This window comes from Aquila chrysaetos, chromosome 13 (assembly GCF_900496995.4).
Source record: "Aquila chrysaetos chrysaetos chromosome 13, bAquChr1.4, whole genome shotgun sequence".
Classification (NCBI taxonomy): domain Eukaryota; kingdom Metazoa; phylum Chordata; class Aves; order Accipitriformes; family Accipitridae; genus Aquila; species Aquila chrysaetos.
In genome coordinates this window covers 5,393,662-5,413,410 of record NC_044016.1, presented here as the reverse complement: position 1 = coordinate 5,413,410, position 19,749 = coordinate 5,393,662, and the positions used below count along the sequence as shown (strand labels likewise).

General features: G+C 48.7%; 1 protein-coding gene across 1 annotated transcript in view; it reads left to right on the top strand.

Moving 5' to 3' along the window:
• The first annotated feature begins 16,303 nt into the window (after nucleotides 1–16,303).
• GALNT14 (polypeptide N-acetylgalactosaminyltransferase 14) overlaps nucleotides 16,304–19,749 on the top strand; it is a 100,962-nt gene continuing 97,516 nt past the window's right edge. The window contains exon 1 of the mRNA XM_030035264.2: nucleotides 16,304–16,783. Coding sequence (XP_029891124.1) covers nucleotides 16,655–16,783 — 129 coding nt within the window. The 5' untranslated portion in view covers nucleotides 16,304–16,654. The remainder of the gene's footprint in view (nucleotides 16,784–19,749) is intronic.

Here is a 19,749-nt window from a genome sequence, read left to right as displayed (position 1 = left end):
ACTGGAGACTCGCAGGGAATAGATGTTCTCTGTAGCATGATACAGGAGCAGTCTGGTAAAACATTTGGATGTTTGTCAGTTACTTTTATAAAGCAGGATGAGAGAGTGTGTGTGTGCCTTTAAACGATGCTGGCACATGTAGGTTGCAGCTAATTAAATAGTGGAAACTGGGTGCGTAGCTGTGAACGGCGTTAGAGAACATGTTATAAGTGGGACTATTCACATCAAACTCTGTGCTAGAGTTGCTTGATGCATCTGTCTGTAGGATCCTTTTTCGCTTTCTTACCATTTATTTAATTGGGCTGGAAATGTCCATGCTAAGTGCCTGTCACAGGTTGTTGCTTCTATTCCTGCCCCCCCCCCCCCCCCAGTCCTGTGGATAGCACAACTGTGGCTTTTTTCCAGTGCAGAGCCTAGTCTGGGCACTGAAACAGAGCTCCCATGGGAATGAACGTATAATGAAAGACCATACTCTAATCCCTTTGTAGGAAGGAGTTATATTAAGCTTGCATAGGCAGCCTTCCCTCTGGCTTTTCGTGACTTTTTAGGTGCTTAATCTCATAAATATCCTTTTAGAGTGTGTATGAGATTCAGGAATGAGGTGGACTGTGGGTAAGAAAGTAAACACGAGCAAAAGACTGAGCCCAGGTATGTGCTTACCGCTGCACTGAAGCCTGTGCAACAGCATAAGCATATTTAGAGAGAAACCCCATCATGTATAAGTGTTCCCAGTCAGGAGGCGTTAAACAGTAAAAACAACAGTGTGCACTTTATTCCCCAGAACAGTCTGTTTCTAAACAGTATCATTTTCATACTGCTTTTATGAGAAAACTGTTAGAACCACATAAATAGATAGCTGTGTTTGTACTTTATTACAGATAATATATCTGTCATCTACTGTGGTGTCACTGGAGCCACAGGGTTCAGATCTGCGAAGGTTAGAGGGAGCTGGGACATCCAGGACCCTTGAGCAGTGGTGTTGCAGCACTGCCATCCTGCTGAGCTCCCGAAGAGCCTCGATTAGCAGCTCCCATCACAAAGCACATGCCCTCTCCCAACTGTCATGCCTCTGTTTTCTTTTGTGACTCACAGCTGAACACGATAGTGCAAACTAAATTAGCCTGATTTAATTTGCACTCAACTCAGTGGGGGATATTATAAACACTGATTTACTGTGTGCAGGAGCAGCACTAGAAGAACCGAAAAGGTTGATTGAGAGAGCGTAGGTCTTACTTTTTCAGTGCACTCAGAAAAAGATGGTCCCTGGCACCCACAGGGATGGCTGGGGGGTCTGTGTGAGTGCAGAGTGTTCACAGCAGGACTCTGCTGGACACGATGGGATGAAAATCTGTCAGTCCCAACTGGGTTTGTTGCACAGTATGTGTAACCAGCTGAGCAAGAATCATTAAAGGCTAGGAGTATGCTGAGCATAGCTCTGCCACAGGCTGTGCAAAACTGTGGTGCAGGACACCACAGTTTCAAATTGCAGTTCATTTTAATGTTGTACACATTGTTTTTTATATCAGATTTTGTACTTATTTACTTCACACCTCTTTAATGCAGAGCAATGTAATTGCAGGGAGATTATTTTGCTATTGATTACTTGATCCAGGAAAGAAACAGAATTCATCCATGCCATGAATCACTAAGCATTTGCAGCAATAAACTTTATTGAGCCATGTGACTTGCTGTTACAGAATTGTAAAGAATGCTTTACTGGAATGATTATACCAAACCATGTACAATTCAAACTGAATTATCTGGCTCACAATAAAATGTTTTTGGCAAGGGCACCTACTCGGACACTGTGAGGCTTTTATATTGCTAAAAGAATAACGTTTTCTGGGCAATTCTGAAGATATATTACTCCTCATTTACAATGTGTATTGTGGAAAAAATGGTCTAAAAGGCTGCTGAAGGATGCATTCGCTTGTAACCACAGCGTTTATAGAGATGCTGAGCTTTGCAGTGGGTGGTATTGCTCTAGCAGAAATGAAAGAAAAGTGGGGCTGCGGCTTGAGACTAGTATTGCTAATAAAGGTCCTTTTTGGAAAAGGCGGGTGCAAATAACAAGAATAGCAAATAATGGCTGGAGTGTGAAGAGGAGCTGGATGAGGAGGTATACTGTAACAGTAAGACTGAGATGAAATTGAAAGGAACTAATCAACCCTTTGCAAACAAAATATTCGGCTAGAGCTTATTGCCACAAGATACAAACACACAACTGGAGGTATTTCATGTTTCCTGGGTATAGCTGGTGCACACGTTTATTATGCAGTTGGGGTACAGCAGGTACCTGTCAGCCTCACTGCATGCATTCTGCATGGTCAGGGCTTCTGTCCAGATGGCAACAGGACAGGCTCTACCCTCAAGCCTAACAGGATTCAAAAAGGGGCTAAGACTTACAGGAATGGCAAGCATGGCTGGAACGATCATGGCGTCCGTGAAGAGCTGTGGCACAGACCTGACATCTGGCTTCAGGCAAAAGGGGAAGAGCTGTCCCCTGGGGACAAATTACCCCAAGGCAAATCACTCCAAGATCATGGGGCTCTTGCCCTTGGACAACTCGGGTTGACCACCATTGGAGAGATACCAAGCTGGTCCAGGTTTGAGATTGAGTATTTCTGCCTATCTGTATTTCTTTCTGGGTAATCAATTAAAATTTGAAGGTCTACATGCTGTTGAGATACTGCAGCGTAGTTCTCTGCCTGAAGGTCACATCTCTCTTTTTTGCCAATTTTACAGTGGGGCCAACAAGACTCCTGCCTTACCTAAAAGCATGTTACAGTCCTTTGTTGGGAGGTATTATATTCATGTAAGGGGCTACTGCACAAACCACCATCGTGCCTGACCAAGCTGTGCCAGTGGACTTTGACCATACCACGAGATGTTCTGTGTAGAATGAATAATGCTGCTTTGTTTTTAATTATTAAGCAGTACATGTAATCTTAACTCCATGACCCACAAAAAGGATTTCTAAAGGGCAAGCTGTAATTGCACTGGAGCCATAAAAATGGGGACTTTGAAGCTTTTGGAAGGAAAAGCCTGTTTCTGAGGGCAGGCAGTGCCCAAAGGCTGGCCACTGAGCAGAGTGGCTACAAGGTGTCCCAGTAGCACAGGCCTTTGCACAGGGCAGTGATGGAAATGAAGAGACAACATTGGAATATGGAGTCAAAGCCACTGCCAAATCCGAGTGTCCACCAGTCCTCGCTCACCCCCTCTCCAGTCCTGCAACACCACCAGGACACTCAATTAAAACAATGGGATTTCAAAATTTGCAAACCTTAAGTCTTTCTTTATTTCCTTTGTGAATTTTCAGGCTGGTATTTCAAGCTTTCTGCCCAAAGATGGAGGGCTGTGGAGATTTTTCTCCCAACATTAGTTCTGCTGGACTGGCTGAGTGCAACCCTGTGCTCCAATGTGGAAGAGGAGTGAAAAGCTGGAGTTTCCAACAGGTATGATGTTTACATCCACATTCAGAAAAGCTAAGGGCAACCCCCCCACACCTTTGTTATTATTTACAGTGCCACAGTACTGAGGGGAGGAAGATCAGGTCCCCAGGGTGCTGGCTGCTGTGTGACCAGGAGAGCAGGACTTGTCTGCTTAGAAAAAGAAGTACCTCTGCAGTGCCCAGGGGGAGTGATCTGTCTGTGTTCAGCTTGGGGCTCTGTAGTCAGAACTTTATCTGAACCTCAGCCTCCTGAAGCCCAGCCCGCTAGCTCCTCTTCCCCTTGTGTACCAGAGCGTTGCTGCTCTATAATCCCCATACTGCTGTGAGCCGGATTTTTCCCATAAGCAACACTTCTTTCTCACTGGCATCCAGGAGCTCGAGTTATGATCCTGTCCCAAGGTTTGGGGCTTGGCAAGAAGCCAGCAATTGCCGGGTAGTTCTTCTGCACCTCACTTTCTGCACGCGCGCTCCTGCACATACCCGCGCATCCCATGTCACCTTCCTCAAAAATGGTTGCAGTGCTGTGCTGAAAAAGAAAGGAAAAAAGATGATCTTTATTTTTGTCTTCCCTGCTCAGGGAGCAGCTCCTTGCGGAATGAAATGCTAACGAGCACCTTTGCCTTTCCTTCCTGCTATGTCTTACACTGGATTAGACCTGAAAAGCAGTATCACCAAGCTTGAAGTTCAATTTATCAATGCAGTCAGGATTGATTTGTTACACTACCTATTCTGGGGAAATGAATGTCTCCATCACGCTCCCTTCCAATGCAGGCAGACCTTTGTTTTGCTCAGATCAGCTATGTAATGTAGGAAGCTGACGTTCCACAGATAAAGGAAAAAGCCTACAAAATCCTGACTAATTCTACCCAGCCTGGCAATGCCAGAGACTGATGCTACTTGCAAAGCACCTGCCTGGCGTTATGGTGGCTGCGGATACTGGGCAGAAGTGCTCCCCACCTGGGCTTATCTCCTACTTTTTTTGTTGTTGGAGTGGTGAAAAGTACCATAGAAAATTATTCTTGGGTGAATTACACATCCTCTTTATCACTATTAATGTTATAGCTGGATGGTCAGGTTGGTCCTTGGAGCTCAAATTCATAGTAAGAGTCAGGTTGAAAACAAAGTTGGGTTTTGTACAAATTTTCAGCTGTTTTGCGAGACAATGGAAATGGACTTTTCTACTGCTGTTGAGGAGGAGAATTTTACTTGTAATCTAGCACAGGGGATCTCCGTTAAGAAAGCATGCAATTAAAAGTCCAGTTTTCTCCTGAAGCTCATTTTGATGGAATGTTTGCAGTGAACCATGTACAAATGTGGGAATTATATTTTCAGATTCAAAAGACCCAGAATGTGGATTGCTATGAAGAGTCATATTTTAAAAAGACCCATTTTTTGCTAACAAGTCCTGTATGCACCTCATGCGGAGGGAAGGGGTTAAGAGCTGAACACCCTGTGGAAACTTGTGGAGATCCTCACGCTCCTGCAAACGTGGCTACAAGAAGGATGTCTATAGCTGGTGCTCATTAGGCGAGACGAAATGAAAGAGGTAGTTACTCTAAAGTAGCTTTTTTTCCTCAGGTAAAAGCAGGATTTCTTTCTCATAAATACACTGCAGCTAGACATAAACCACTTATTGCTTGAAAGCAGCTCTGCGCTGCTGAAGAGCTGGAGCTCATGAGTGAGAAATTGGATCTTAAGCAACCCTGACCCGGGTGCTTTCAGCCTGGCTGCTGGCAGCAGCAACACTGCTTTTTGCCTTTTCTGAGGCTGCAGAAGACTCCTGCCTCTGCAGCTAAACGCTGAGTTTCCAGAGGATGTGAAGAGTGGGGTTATGTCTGAGAGCGCCTCGTTACCACTGTCTCTCCCTTCCTGCTGCCCCCTTCAAAACCAAAACGTTAGCTCTGCACACTGCGCCAGAAAATGGGGCCATGTTTGCTCTGCGAGTTTCTAGATCCAGCCCCCTATTAGCATGTTTCCCCTAAAAACGGAGCAGGAGATGCAGAGCTTTGGAGGACACAACGAGCATGCCCCTTCCAGAGGAAGGGTCACAGAAATGGCCACGGGCCATTCTGGATGCAGTGAATATCTTGAAGGGCTGCACATCTCTCGGCATGAGATTTCAAGTTGCCTTCTCTGTAACTTGGGTGTTTATTGTCACTTACTGTGTTTCCTTTTAAAAGGAAAAAGAAAACAAACTCAACATCACACACTCTTCCTGGTGCTCCTTAATCTTACACACATCTCAGAAGAGTCATAACCCTAGTCTTAAAAACTGTCTCCTACTCATGAGGCATGGGTGCACATGTACCAACTGATTAAAACTGAAGGGCTGAGGTGTGCCCCCCGATCCCCTGACCAACATTAGCTCCAGTTGTTCCTTAGCCCCAGCTCTGCAGGCTGATGTCTGACATTGCGCAGGAACTGGCTCATGTTGGAACGTGTCACAGCACCAGGGTCTGACCGCATCCATGAGAGTGGTGGGACAGGCCATCGGAGATCTTATTTTAACTTGGAGCCATGCTTGTGACAGACCCCTTTTCTGAAACCCTGGCGATGCCCTTGCTGAGCGCATCTGTTGTCGCCAACTTCTACCAGAATTGTGCTACCTGCCTTACGGTGATACTGGAGAAATGTTGGCCTGATGTTAAGATGCTCATCCTCGGGGACTGTGCAGAACCATGACTCCTGGCCTCCCAACACTTACCGGGCAAATACGAACAACAGAAATAACCCTATGTATGTCCAAAGTAGTTTGATCTGAAGGGCTCATGATTTTTGAACAGCTGAGATGAGCATTACTGAGAACTCAGTTTCCACTTCAGCCTGCTCTTCTACTTGTGCAGGGCAGAGTACAGAAGCAAGGCTTGGGCACTTCACAGCCTCCACTGTCTGGATCAATATTTTCCAATGTGCTCAAGTTTCCAAGAGTTTAAACCGCTGAGTTTTGCAGAACTTTAATTGTATAAAATACGAAAAAGAAAGGGATACTCTATCAAACTAACACATAGCTAAGCACGTAAAGAATTTAGGGGATGAATGAACAGAAAATAATTCATATGCTGCAAGAATAAATTGCTGAGTCCAGTGGAAGGAACCCCTATTTCTTCTTCATCTTTTTTTTTTTTTTTTTACTGGTGCACAAGTACTTGGAAATACAAAATCGCAGGAGAAATTTGGTGGAAAGGCCATGTGGGGGTGCCATTCCTCAACAGTACTCTTTAAATTACTTAAAATGTTGCAATAAATTTGAAGAACATCAAAGAACTTCTATCAACTCTGACCACCTGAAGTGGCTGAAGCAAGCTGAGAAGACCACATCGCCTTGCTGAATTAAGGTGCCAAAACCTGAGCTACAAACACAGCTGTCACTGGAGAGCTTACCGTGACAGCAAATCAAGCCCTTCCTGCTGTGAGGCAGACATTCATCCTTTCTCAAATTATTTAAAGCGACCAGAGGCAACAGATCCTCAGGTGGCTGACACTGTTGCATACACATAAAAGTTAGGATCAGCTGAGTGGGTTTCTCCTTGATGACTTGGCATGTAGAATCATAGAATAGTTTGGGTTGGAAGGGACCTTTATAGGTCATCCAGTCCAACCCCCATGCAAGGAGCAGGGACATCTTCAACCAGGTCAGGTTGCTCGGAGCCCTGTCCGACCTGACCTTGAATGTTTCCAGGGATGGGGCATCTACCACCAATCTGTGCAACCTGTTCCAGTGTCTCACCACCCTCATTGTAAAAAGTTTCTTCCTCATATCTAGTCTGAATCTACCCTCTTTTAGTTTAAAAACATTACCCCTTGTCCTATCACTACAGGCCCTATTAAAAAGTCTGTCCCCATCTTTTTTACAAGCCCCCTTTAAGTACTGAAAGGCTGCAGTAAGGTCTCCCCGGAGCCTTCTCTTCTCTAGGCTGAACAATCCCAACTCTCTCAGCCTTTCCTCATGGGAGAGGTGTTCCATCCCTCTGACCGTTTTTGTGTCCCTCCTCTGGACCCGCTCCAGCAGGTCCGTGTCTTTCCTGTGCTGAGGACCCCAGAGCTGGACGCAGTACTGCAGGTGGGGTCTCACCAGAGTGGAGTAGAGGGGCAGAACCCCCTCCCTCGACCTGCTGGCCACGCTGCTTTTGATGCAGCCCAGGATACGGTTGGCCATATAAGAAGAGCTGCCTCTAGTTAACAGGTTCTTGAGGGCAAAGCCTAGTGAGAAGGTCTCCTGATTGTTGGTAAAGCTGCTTTTCTAAGAGGCTGTGCTGGGTGCTTGTGCCCTTCCCAGCATGGGTCCAGGAGCTGAGCTGGCTGTTTTGCAGGGGTGAGTGGCAGGGTGAAGGTCCTGCAGCGTCAGCTAAGGCTGCCTTTCTGCTTTTTGTGTTAAGTCGGTGTTTCTCCCTTGCTGAATGACCCTGGGCTTGGGATTGCTGTGGTGAGGGATGAGGCTGTCCCGATGTTAATAGGAGGTCGTTGCAATGCGATCAACCCCTTCTGCATTGCTCAGGTAACAGGGTGAAGGTACCCCAAGGGTGAGCATGCCATGGGGTGGCACAGAGGGTGGGAGGTGGGCACACAGTGTCTCCATCAGTAGCCCAGCTCCTGGGGGCTGCAAGGCTGTGCTAGCCTGCCCTGACATACTATTGCCCCCCAAAACTGAGGATACTCCTGGCTGCTTCTGGGCTGTGCGGGGCAGAGCCAGCCTGGGACCTGAGCTCCTCCTTGCATCCAGCACATGGGGGAAGAAAACGAAACGATCCATCCTCCCAGGTCAGGCTTTTTGTACAGCTCTTCAAACCTAGAAACCGCTCCTCTTTCTCCTGCCATTAGGCTCAGCTTGCTGAAACAAAGATTAAAAGCCTGAATTCCTGTAAAGGTACTTTAATGGCAGCCAAAACAGGGTCCCTAGAGAAGATTAACTGTCCCCTGGACTGAGGGGAGTTTGAGCTTTAGCAAAATGGACTGATGAGAAAAATATAGCTAGTCCTGCAAAGATGAATTTGATAAAGGTGCGCAGGGCACAGTGAAGGCATGAGACGCTGGTTAAGTTTTAGCTTTTATGTATAGCTGAGTTCTAGGTCTTTAGACAAGACTTAATCTTTTCTATAAACAAATAACACATTCATTTACATGAATAATCCACATTTCTTATGCAAATCATTTCCCTGCTGCTGTTTCTACTGAGAATAATATTCAGTATAATTACCACATTTATTTAGTGAATCTATTTACACAGGGTAGCTCTCTGTCCATGAATGCTCTTCACCAGAGAGGCCCAAAGAGCAACAGGGGAGCCCAAGCTGCCAGTCATGTGCGCCCTCCGCTTTCTATTTTTGTTCTGATAAAGCATTTTGGGACCGTTTGAGATGTCTCGGCAAGAGCAGAAGCATGTCAGCATCCTGCCTCCGTCCCAGGGAGAGCACCTGCTGCTAATGGAAGGCAGCTCTCCCCTGCTCGCTAGCCTGCTGTTTGAGCTCCAGCTAACTATAATGAGGCAAGGCACTTTGAATAATAACTTTCCTTTGGGTTTAAGGCTATCTTAATTTTTTGTGTGTTTAAGTTGGTAATTGCCATAGAGTTTGAAAATCTTCCAGGTTTTACCACTCTTAATTATGTTCTCATGCATATGCATCGTCTGCTTGTGCGCTCATTACTGCAAGGAGATCAGAACCTGAAACTTTGGAGCGGTTTCCTCCAATTATCTCCCATATGCAGAATTTCCTGTGAAATACCTCTCCTGTGTGGGATAGCCTAAGCTGTTTGGAGCACATCTTGCTGTCCAGAGCACATTTTGCTCTGTGCGGTTAAATCAAGACACGTTTCTTCCCTCGTGTGTCTCGCCTGGGTTGCTCCTACCTGGGATGTCCCCTTGCTGTAGCACCAGCTGTTGAAATGCTTGTTCAGGGGAAGTTATTATGGTGTCCTAATGGAAAATATTTCAACTTTCTAGGACCCTGATTGCCTCTTTACCTGCTCTGTTTGCATCTATTGATCATTCTGGTTCAACAAGAGCCTCTGGGACTAACAAATTCTAACAGGTTTGAATGCATTAATGAGGTGTTATGCAGGGAAGGAAAAATAATGCTGTTGGGCTTCTAACTTGTTCTTGCTCAATAACAGCAAAACAAATGTGTGCAATTAAACATTACTTTGTTTTCTAAACAGCAGCCTTGAAATTTTGTCCTGCTAGTGGGGAAATCAAGCTGCTGCTTTGCTTTCTAACCAACAGCAATGATTTGGTGATGGGAAATGAGATGTTAATCCACCTGAGCACATTCAGGGTAGAATATCATTCCCTGGTAGGTAGGCAGGATTTGTAGCACCGTGTGTGTTTTCCTGTAGGAGATCACAGTGGATCCCACGAAAAGATCGACGTGGAGCACGTGTAGATCTTGACGTTATGCACTCTTTTTGCACAGAGTAACCTCTTGCTTTTAATTCTTTTTCAAGGAGATGCGATGTTAGTTGTTAGCCCCTTGGAGCTTTTGCGTTGAGAGCAGGAGATTGCCTCATCAAATATAAATCACTCCATCTTTATACTTAAAGTGTTGGATTGTATATGGAAGAAATGTCTATTCCTAGACTCTTCACCTAAATAATGGGATTGAAAGCTTAAGAAGTTAGGTGGTGTGTGGCTCACTCTCTTCAGTTTTTGGATCCCTCAGGAGAGGGGAGGGATGAACAGTCAAGAATTTTTTCTATGAAAAATTTTCTAGGAGGAAGACGAGGGTAAAACTTTTCATCCAGCTGTGAAAACGCTCCTTCCCACAAAATGCCTGGTGCAATATTACATATTGCCAGCTGTGTTAATAGATGCCTAAATCCCAGTTGGCATCAGGCCACGCTTATCACAGAAGTAGAGCTTTGGCTCTGGAGTCTGCTTAACACCTGCACACAAAAGGGCAGAGGCATTAAAGGTGCTTTAAGGACAAAGCTTTATTTTGGCTAATGTGTTCTCTCACCCATCATCTGACTTGTTTTTTATTCTGCTGAGTGTCACCTGTCCAAACCACAATTATGGGCTTGAATGTGTCTGAGGGACATAGTCCTGCAGCTGGCTAAAAGGACTGATTTAGCATACTCAAAGTAACAAAAAGGGTTTGGTCTGAATTCTGGCGGGGTTCTCCGCTTTCTTAGAGATGGATGGGGGGTGCGTGCACATGCATGCGTGCACACAGGAGCACATCTCCTTGGGAGGCAGCTGAGCAGCTCTGCTTCCCCTGTGGCATTACAGCAGCTCTGGGGTCCCCCGGGAGCATGGGTGCCTGCCAGAGCCATGCCGAGGACTGCAGGGCGCCCGGGACCTTACAGGATCAGGTGCTACTGGTGAAGATTCATCTGCCCTGTGCTGTGTTTGGTTGTTTGTGCTTGCGTTTGTTGTGATTGTTTGCTGCAACTTGGCCCTTAAAGCTATCTGCTGCCTTTTGTCTCAAATGCGTTTTGTGGCCATTTGCAGCGGCTGCCACTGGTTGCTGATGCAGTGACCTGGTTCCAGAGAGCTTCCCCCTGGCCAAAACACTGAAAACAGGCTGTGGGATCAGCAGCCATCACTTATCCATGGGCTTTTCCCAGAAAATGCCTGTGTTAGGGAGCATCAGGAGAGACTATCAACCACCAGAGACATCTGGAGACAAGACAGGACCCAGAAGACTTAACTCTATTGTGGCAATAAGCTACACAAAAGCAGGGCTGGTCAAAAGCAACCAGTGAACAGCACTGAAGGTGGTCACAGTGGAAGAGCACTGCCCAAGGGATCACTTCTTGTGCTCCCTAAAATATCCCCCAGCCACATGCTGAAGTCAATGTGTCTGCCTTCAAATCTCCCATTGCTCTGGCCCTTGATCCCACACCTGCTTGTACTGGCATCATTGGGCACCTGGAAATGCTGGGAGCTAGTAAAAAGGCTGCATCTAATCCAGAAAAACCTGTGCTCCAGCAAATGGAGACAAAGACTGTGGAGAATGTGAATTAAACACAAGTGCAAGTGGGTGGCCATTTGATTGCAGTTGCTAAAGATGCAAGATATAATACCTTGTTGTAGGCAAGAATTCTTCCACCCTCCTCCAGTCTCGCTATGGAGAAGTCTTTGCATTTGTCCCAGTGGTGAGGGAGCTCAGCGCTACCTCATGCATCGGTGCCACACGAGCTAGGCTGAAGGTGGGAGGCTGACTTGTAGAAACTGCAGGTGAATGTCTGGATGTGTGCTGGTGCCCACCTACTCAGGGAACAGCTTGTGTTCATGCAGCTGACTTGTGAGAACTTCAATTAACAAATACTATTAAAGTATCTCTCCTCTTTATTTTATTTTTTTTATGCATAGCATTTCCTGACAGCTTAAACCTTTAATTAACTGGAGATGCCATCATGGAAAGTTTGCTAGAGAAGAATGCTTGCAGTTTAATTAAAAACAAAAAAAATCCTTTACAGTTACTGAAAAAGATCTGCTTGCAACACCAATAGTGGCAAAAAGCCTGCAGCAATTCCTCCATTTCCCTTTCTGATTGAAGCAGTAGGTGAGGAGGTGCAGAGTGATATCATCGCCCGAGTGGAGACGGTGAGTGCTTCACAGCTTCACGTTTGACCCTCCAGTTTAGGCTGCAGATGTAGGACAAGCTACAGTTCTGTTACCTCGGTGAGGGAAAGGAGACAGCCAACTATAAAGCTTTTAATTTTTAAAGAACTTCAACTTAAAATTTTCCTGGTATTAGGCCAGAGCTGTCTCTAACATTTGTGGTCTTCTCTGAGGGCGCACAGGGAGAACATTGTCTTTTTTTTGGTTCCCATTACAGCACAAAAGCAAAGGTAGAGCTTATCTGCCACAAAAATGTGGGATAATGTTCACAGTATCTTCAGCAGCCGTCATGGAAGCCGCTTTTTGAGATGGTAGGGTACTGCCTGATGTGGCAGAGAGTCCTCGCTGCCGATCACAGCCCTGAGGGCTGCATGTGATGGTAGCTGCAGCTAGGAACCACCAGCTCGGTACAGGCTCGCACCCTTGCAGCAACGTGCCGTGGGACCAAGGCACGGCAGTGACGAGTGCCGCAGAGCTTGTGGAGCCCCGCGGCAAAGCAACGATCTCTCCTTGCTCCCGTGCAAAGGACTTGCTGGCTTCTGCCCTTCTTCTGCCCACGTCGACTGGATTAGGAACAGACCATGTGACCTGGAGGCTTTTGAACAGCTGCAGATCCAAAAAGGGATTTTTGTTCCTGTATTAAATATAAACCTGAAAGAGTCACCGACACAACTGTTTGCATTCAAAGCACAGCTCCACCCCTAGACAAGTAGCAAATGGTTTCTGAGTCATTCATGAGCTGTTGGGGTGGTGCCTGGCCAGGGGCATGTGTTGGCTTGCTCTCCTGGGGGCCCGGCACCCCGGCTGGCACCCCGGCTGCTGGGTGGCGAGGGACAGCTGGGCTTCTTGTGAAACATGCCAATGCTCGGCGCTTGCCAAAACAGCTATTTGGGAGCAGCTTGATGTGTTCTCCCTCCTCTCCTGGCCCTGTCCTCAGCGTGGTTAAATTCAGTAGGTGTAGCACACCCTCTTCCAGAGGTGGGAGAGAAACTTCTGTATTAGCTTCTTTCCCCAAGCCTGGAGCAGGGACCACAAGGGTGCCGTTGACCACTGAATGAAATCCATCTCCCTGTGTAACCACATATTACCATGCTGACCCTTTCAAACGCTGATCTCTTATTTTTGCAAACATGCTCTTTCTGAAACATCTGCTACTGCAAGCAGCACATCTTCGTGGGGAACCTGCGCTGCCATGAACAGCAGTGAGAGCTGGGCTGCCCCAAACCACTGACCGTACCAGATCCTACCCTGGCAGTGGAGCTCCGTGTCCTAGAAGTCCCTTTTCAGCCAGGGCTCGGTGGGGTTACTCCATCTTACAACAACATGGGATGTTCAGCCAAGACTCCTCAGCATCCCAAGTTGGGGATAGATTTTGATCCTTTCACCTGATCGCTTCTTGAGTGTATCTGTTTAAGCCCCTTGCAACTTTCTCAGAACAAACTGCAAACTATTTGCGATTCTTTTGGAAAAGAAACATGTTTTTTCTCAGTGGATGGGAATCTCAGATGTGAACCAAACTCAAACCGAGGAGTATTCCTAGTAAAAACTGCACTGAAGCAGTGCCCAGCTGGTTTGTAGACCCGATGAGATTAAATTCCCTTGAAATGTGCTTTACAGATGCCCTTGAACTAGTGAGGAGAGCTACTTTCCCTTACCACCCTTTACTTAAAGGCAGGACCCCGATGAAAAATTAGAAAAGTGGGGAAGATAGGTATCAATAATAAAACAGAAGATTTTTTTTATTGCCATGGTTTTAATGGAATTGCAGTAGGATTTTTATACATGTCTCCAAAAGTCCATGACTTCAAATAACTCTGAACCCAGAGATTTGTACTCTTGCCTTATTCTTGTTTAAATAGCCGTTACCATCATCTGCTCAATATATTATCTGTCCCAACACACACACACACACACACACGGTCAGGAGGAATATACTTTCCTGGAGATGGCGTGCATTGCTAGAGCTCCTCGAATCTCCTGTCTCACCACGGGACCCCTGCACAGAGCAGCCCCAGGTCTCCAGCAGGCAGGGATTTGTACCGTGTCACCCTCCTCGCTGGTGTAACGGCAGTGCCAGCGGGGAAGAGTCAGGCCTTTGCCCGTTATCTCGGCTGGGCACAGTGGGTTATTCATCACGGTGCCAAGCCCTGCCAATAAAGCTTTCCCTCAGCAGAGGGAGTTGTTTCTCAAGGTAATAAGATAGCATTATCTGATTGCATTTTTGTCAGGTCTGTCCTATTTATTGCCTTACCTGTAATCTAATTTGTAATGTACTTCCCTGATATTTTCTGTATTTCCCCCCCTATATTTTGTAATAACTTCTGCTGAAAGTCTGACCTACAAAAAGATGATGTTTTTAATCCAGCTTTGAATGATAACACCGAGGTGCCTTTATCTGGAAAAACTCTCCTAGCATGGAGCAAGGTCTGGTAGGAAAAGCTCAGCAGCCTCTGCAAGCGTGTTGGGGGAACGCTGTGTTACAGCAGCCGAGGTCGCTTTGTCCCAGCCAGGAAAATGCCAGCAGCTACTTTCTACTTGTGGGAAGATGATCTTTTTGGTCAGAAAGCCATTCCTGCTCTAAAAGGGTTAGAGGGAGGTATGTGAGAACCAGCAACCAGCCTATGCCAATAGCTGGGTTGGGCAGAAGGTAAGAAAATAACTATAAGCCATGTGAAAGGCCACCATTGATGTGCCTCAGCTGCTGAAAGTTGCTCAGGTGCTTCACCTTAACTTTCAGGAGAAAGCATAAAGCAACAGTCCGGGGAAGAGAGCAATACCTGCAGGTTCCCTCTAGGTTGGGCAGAGATGTCTCGTGGCAGAGCCAGAGCTTGGTGGTCCTGCTACCCTGAGCACAGGGCTGGGGAAGGTTAATTAGTGTGACAAATGATGGGCACCATGGGAAGAGGTGGCATTTTCAGGCTGGCGTGGGCTTCCCATGCTATGTCAAGCTGCTGGCTCGCCAGGGCATGAGGGCTTTCCACTCTCTTCCCACCCGGTTAGTTCTGCTCCCGCTTGGCTGCGCTGCTGACGTTGTTGTAAAACAAAGTTCAACCTAAGCCTGCCTGCTGGACCTGGATTTCATCATTCTGGTAAAGGCGTTTCAAAGTCAGATGGCCTTAAAACAAAGAAAGAGAAATGTCCCTTTTTGTGGATGCTAATGAAATTTTTATCTGGGCATCTTTCTGTGAATGTTGGGCCTGAGAGGCATGGATTATGTTAGGGGAGAAGGGCTTACTGAGCCCTGGAAATAAATCAGAGGAGGACAGAGGATGAAGATCACAAATGATAAATTAGCAAGTGACAGAAAACAACTGCAGGAAATAATAAAACCAGGAGGAGTGTGTGGGAAATGCATAGGAGAGGTTGTTTACAACATGTGCATTGGACTTTCCAGCATTTGACATCTTATCTCCAATTCATTCCATATGTTACTTTATGCATGGATTCCTGTTTTTATGGGGTTTGTTCCATAGTTTTTCTACTAACATGAATGACTCACATCTGCTCCAATACTTAATTTATTCTCTAATGTCTTTTGCAAGGGATTGCTCAGCTCGTGCAATGCTTGTCAGTGGCAGGATTGGAAGAGCAGCCAGTCAGGCAGGTGAGCAGGGACAGCTGGGTGAGGCAGCTCTTTTCTGGAGTTTTTTTTCTGGTTTGGTTTTTGTTGGTTTTTTTTTTTTTTTTTTTTTTTTTTTTTCCTTTCTTCCCTTAGCAATATCTGTAATTCGCACTTTGGCTGCCCTGTGCGGACAGGCTTGCGGTGCCGGGGCCGTGTGTGGAGCCAGCAGGGAACACCCCACGGGACAGGGATGATGGCTGAGGGTCGGCACCGAACTGCTGCCGGCATACTAACAGCTGATGATTATGATTTTATTTTTTAAGTGCTCTTGACAGCTCCGGAGACTCACATCTTCTCTTCTAAATCCAGTAATTAAATTCCACCTACCTGAATTCCCCCTGCTGTTTCAATTGGATAAATTAATCTTCCCGTCATGTCTGAGCCTTCTCTGTGTGTTGCTGAACGGTGGCTTCCCCTCGCCCCGCAGCCGGACCGGGACCGGGACCTGCCCGGGCCAACTTCGCCGCGGCTCTGCCCGGCGCCGCGCATCCTTTCGCGCTGGGCTCGGGGGCGCTGGGAAGCGGCCTGGACCCACTCGCGGTGCGTGGGAGGGGAGAGAGATGGGCGTCCCCGGTTACACTCCCCCTCCATCGAACCGCCGTGCTCGGTGTCCCCGTCCCCGGATGGCCGCGTCCCCGCCGGTGCGGTGCGGTGCCCGGCGGAGCGAGCAGGGCAGCGGCGCGGGCCCGGGGGGCCAGCCCGCCGGGCTGCGCCCAGCACCTTCCCTCGGAGAGCGACTCCGGTACCGGCTCCAGCCCCCCTCCTCCCGCCCGGCGCCTCCTCCTCCTCCTCCTCTTCCTCCTCCTCCTCCCCCTCCTCCTCCTCCCCTCCCCTCCCCTGCAGAGCACGCACAGCCCGGGACTCGCATCGCCGGCTCCGAGGCGGGCGGGCGAGACCCTCCTCCCCGCTTAGCCCCGCTCCCGCTGCCCCCGGAGGCGCCCACCCCCGTCCCCTCCCTCCCCGGCCCTTCATCCCCCCCCCCCTCACCGCCCCCCGGACACTTTTCCCACCCTTCCCGAGGATGAGGCGGCCGACGCGGCGGCTGGCGCTGTCTCTGCTGGGGGTGCTCTGGCTCGCCGCCCTCCTCCTCTTCTTCTTCGGGGCGAGGAGGAAGTTGGAGGCGGCGGGAGCCGAGGGGCACACGCCGGAGGTAAGGAAGGGGCGGCGGGACAGGGGCGAGACGGAGCCGGCGGGCAGGGCGCGGAGCCGCCGCCGCCCGGGGAAGAACTTGCCGGCGGTTTGCGGGACCCCCACCCCATCGCGCTCCCCTTAAAGTTTTGCGCCGGCTCTGTGCCCCTGGCAGGGGGTCGGGCCCTTTCCTTACCCCTGCCCGGCCTCGGGCAGCGGACGATCCCAGCCGTCCCCTCCGCCCCGCGGTTCACCGGGGGCTGCGGCCGCCGGGGGTCCCCGAGGCGCGGGTGCGGGCGGGGGGTGGCAGGGGGGCCGGCGGTAGCAGTCCTGTGCCCCGCCAACAACTTCGAGCATCCCTCGCTTCGGGCCTTGGGATCCTGGGGAGCGGCGCACCCCAAGAAGACGAAGCGCGTGGTTCGTGTCACGCGTGGGGGACGGGCGAGCTGGCCCGGGTGAAGGGGTCACGCAGCGTTTCCGAGCTCTTTCCTAAACAAGAAGGGCTCGATCTTCTCCCTCGCCCGAAGCGAGAGGGGAGTAGATGGGAGAGCGTTTAGGTGGTCCGTGGTTGGGGCACGTCGGCTGGCAGAGCTGCAGGTGCATCAGCCGGGTTAAATCTCTGGGGCTTTTTTTAATTACGGTTTTTGTTTGAAGGCAGGGCGTGGGTAGGAGTGTTGCCCTGTAAGTCTCAGCCTGGGTGGGAGAAGGGTGCAGTTGCGTGTTTCTGTGGCGTGTTTTGAGTCCCCGGCGCGCACCGGAGCGACAGCACGGGCGAGATGCGAAGAGCATCCCACTCGACACAGGGAGTGAAACAGAGGAGTTTCACTGCCCAAACAGTGTGAAAAGCAGGGGAGCTGCAAACAGCGTCGTTTGAGCGAGGTCCCACGTCCTCTCCTCTCTCACGGCTGAGAGCAGCCTGAGCTTAGCCGAGGGTTAACTTTCCAAAGGAGGCGGATTAGATGCTGCTCTTAGTTACAGTGTTGTAAATCTTGAATAAATTAATCGGGGTTAGAGCCCAGGTCCTGAAAATCTGCTGAGATTAAGGGTTATCACAGCAGAGGAAGGCTGCGAGCCCTCAGCCCCTTTTTTGCACCAATGACACCCAACTGAGCGTTTGGCCCCTGGCATATGGCAACTATACGTGTTGGCCAGGTCTTTGGAGAGTCTCATATATGTGTCACCTCTGCAACTGAATTAATGGCTTGATTGGGAAAAAAAAAAAAGTCAGAACTCATAAAGCTTACTTTGATTTTTTCGTCTTGAGGAATTATTGGTTTTCCATGTTTTTTAAATAAAAATGATTGAGGAGGTTTTCTCAGGCTTTCAGAAATCTTTCAGTCCTAGCAGAGGGGAATGAATCTATGCAATTTCAGGCCCCAAAATAAATAATTATATATAGATCTATTTATTTATTTAAGCGGGGGAAGGCAATAAGTCACTGAAAACAGAGTTAGAAGACAAGCCCTTTCTTAACCATAACTATGCTTTGGTGTCAGTAGGTTTCTGTCGGCACTGCATTCTTAAAAATTGCCAAATAAGACCTCCTCTGTTTGGTGTGAGCTCCTATATTCTCCTTGAAATGAACCTTGCTTCTCACTTAGCAGCAGCTGCAGCTGAATTGCTGCCGTTTTGTAGCCCATTTGGCTCTCTGCTCCCATTCAAGGCTCCCCCCACCCTGAGGTGCAGGTTGCTGATGCTGTTAGGGGAAGCAAACTTCTCCTGTCACACAGGATCAGGCCCTGAGTTTCGAAGCTGCAACTGCGAAGTTGCCATAACTCCAGCAATTTGACTGCTAAAATTGCCTCTCCTTCATTTCCTCTGAATTTTCCATCAAAACAGTTGCATCCCCTTGAGATCCATACAGTGCTGATTTTTTAAAAAATTTTTTTTTAATGCATGACATTTTTTGGCTTTGGAAACCGCTTTTGAGCAGCATGAATTATAAGCTGGTTGTGAGCGCGGGGACATGGTGTCACTTCAGTTAACCCCTCTGAACGGCTGCAGAGCTGACTTGGGTACCAGAGGCAGGGATGCTGTGGTCCAGAGCGGAGCCTGGCGGTGTGTCCCATTCCCAGCCAGCAGGACCGGCTGCCGATGATGGAAACTTGAGCAGTCAGACTTGTCCTCCCAAATTCCTCAAGAAACGAGTGGAGGTAGCAGGTTGCTAACGGCAGTGCAAACTTTGCAACGCAGCTATGGTGGAAAAATGGAGCAAATCATCAACTTTCCTGGCAGCGTTTTCTGATGTGGGTTTTTTTTTATCCCCCCTCTCCCTTCTGCCTTCTCTCTCAATCAAGCTTTATTTCTGTGGCCATATGCACACCATATATCATGCCTCATGTGGATTTAACCTTTAGACCCTTCTAGTTAGGCTCCAGCTGGTAATGCCTCCTCCTGCCCGTGCCAGTTTCCCAGCAGGGCTCGCGGCACGTGTCCGGTGCTGGAAGGCCGTGGTGCCCGAGCTTGCCGGCAGGCTGTGGCGTGTTGGTGGCTTGCCAAGGGCCAGCGGCAGAGCTGCTGCTCGCGGACCTGCCACCCTCGGCTGCATGGAGGGCTTGCCCATCCATCGCTGTTATTTTGGTCTGCGCCCCCCCTTTACCCCTAATCTTGTGCCAGATCCAGCACTCAGCTTCCCGAAGGAAGACTTGGGATGTTTTTCCTATAGCCAGAGAGCTATATGTTGGGGTCGGCAAGGTATCCAAGGAGCAGGTCCGCGGGGTGGGGGGTCCGCTGTGGTCTTTGGGTCCTGCCTACCCCCGAAACACGCTGCCGGCTTGGCCTCTCGTGGCCCCAGCGGGATGAGTGTTCAGGGCAGGTCCGACGGCAGTAGCTGAGCTTTCCCGAGCTGCTCATGCCCAAAGAGGTAGGTGCAGTCATCTGTTTTAACTAACTTGGCTTCACCTCCTCTTTTTTTTTTTTTTTTTTTTCCCCCTCTGTTTTCCCCTCTAATCCTGTCTCCGTGCATCTCTCACCGCTGCCCAGTGGCAG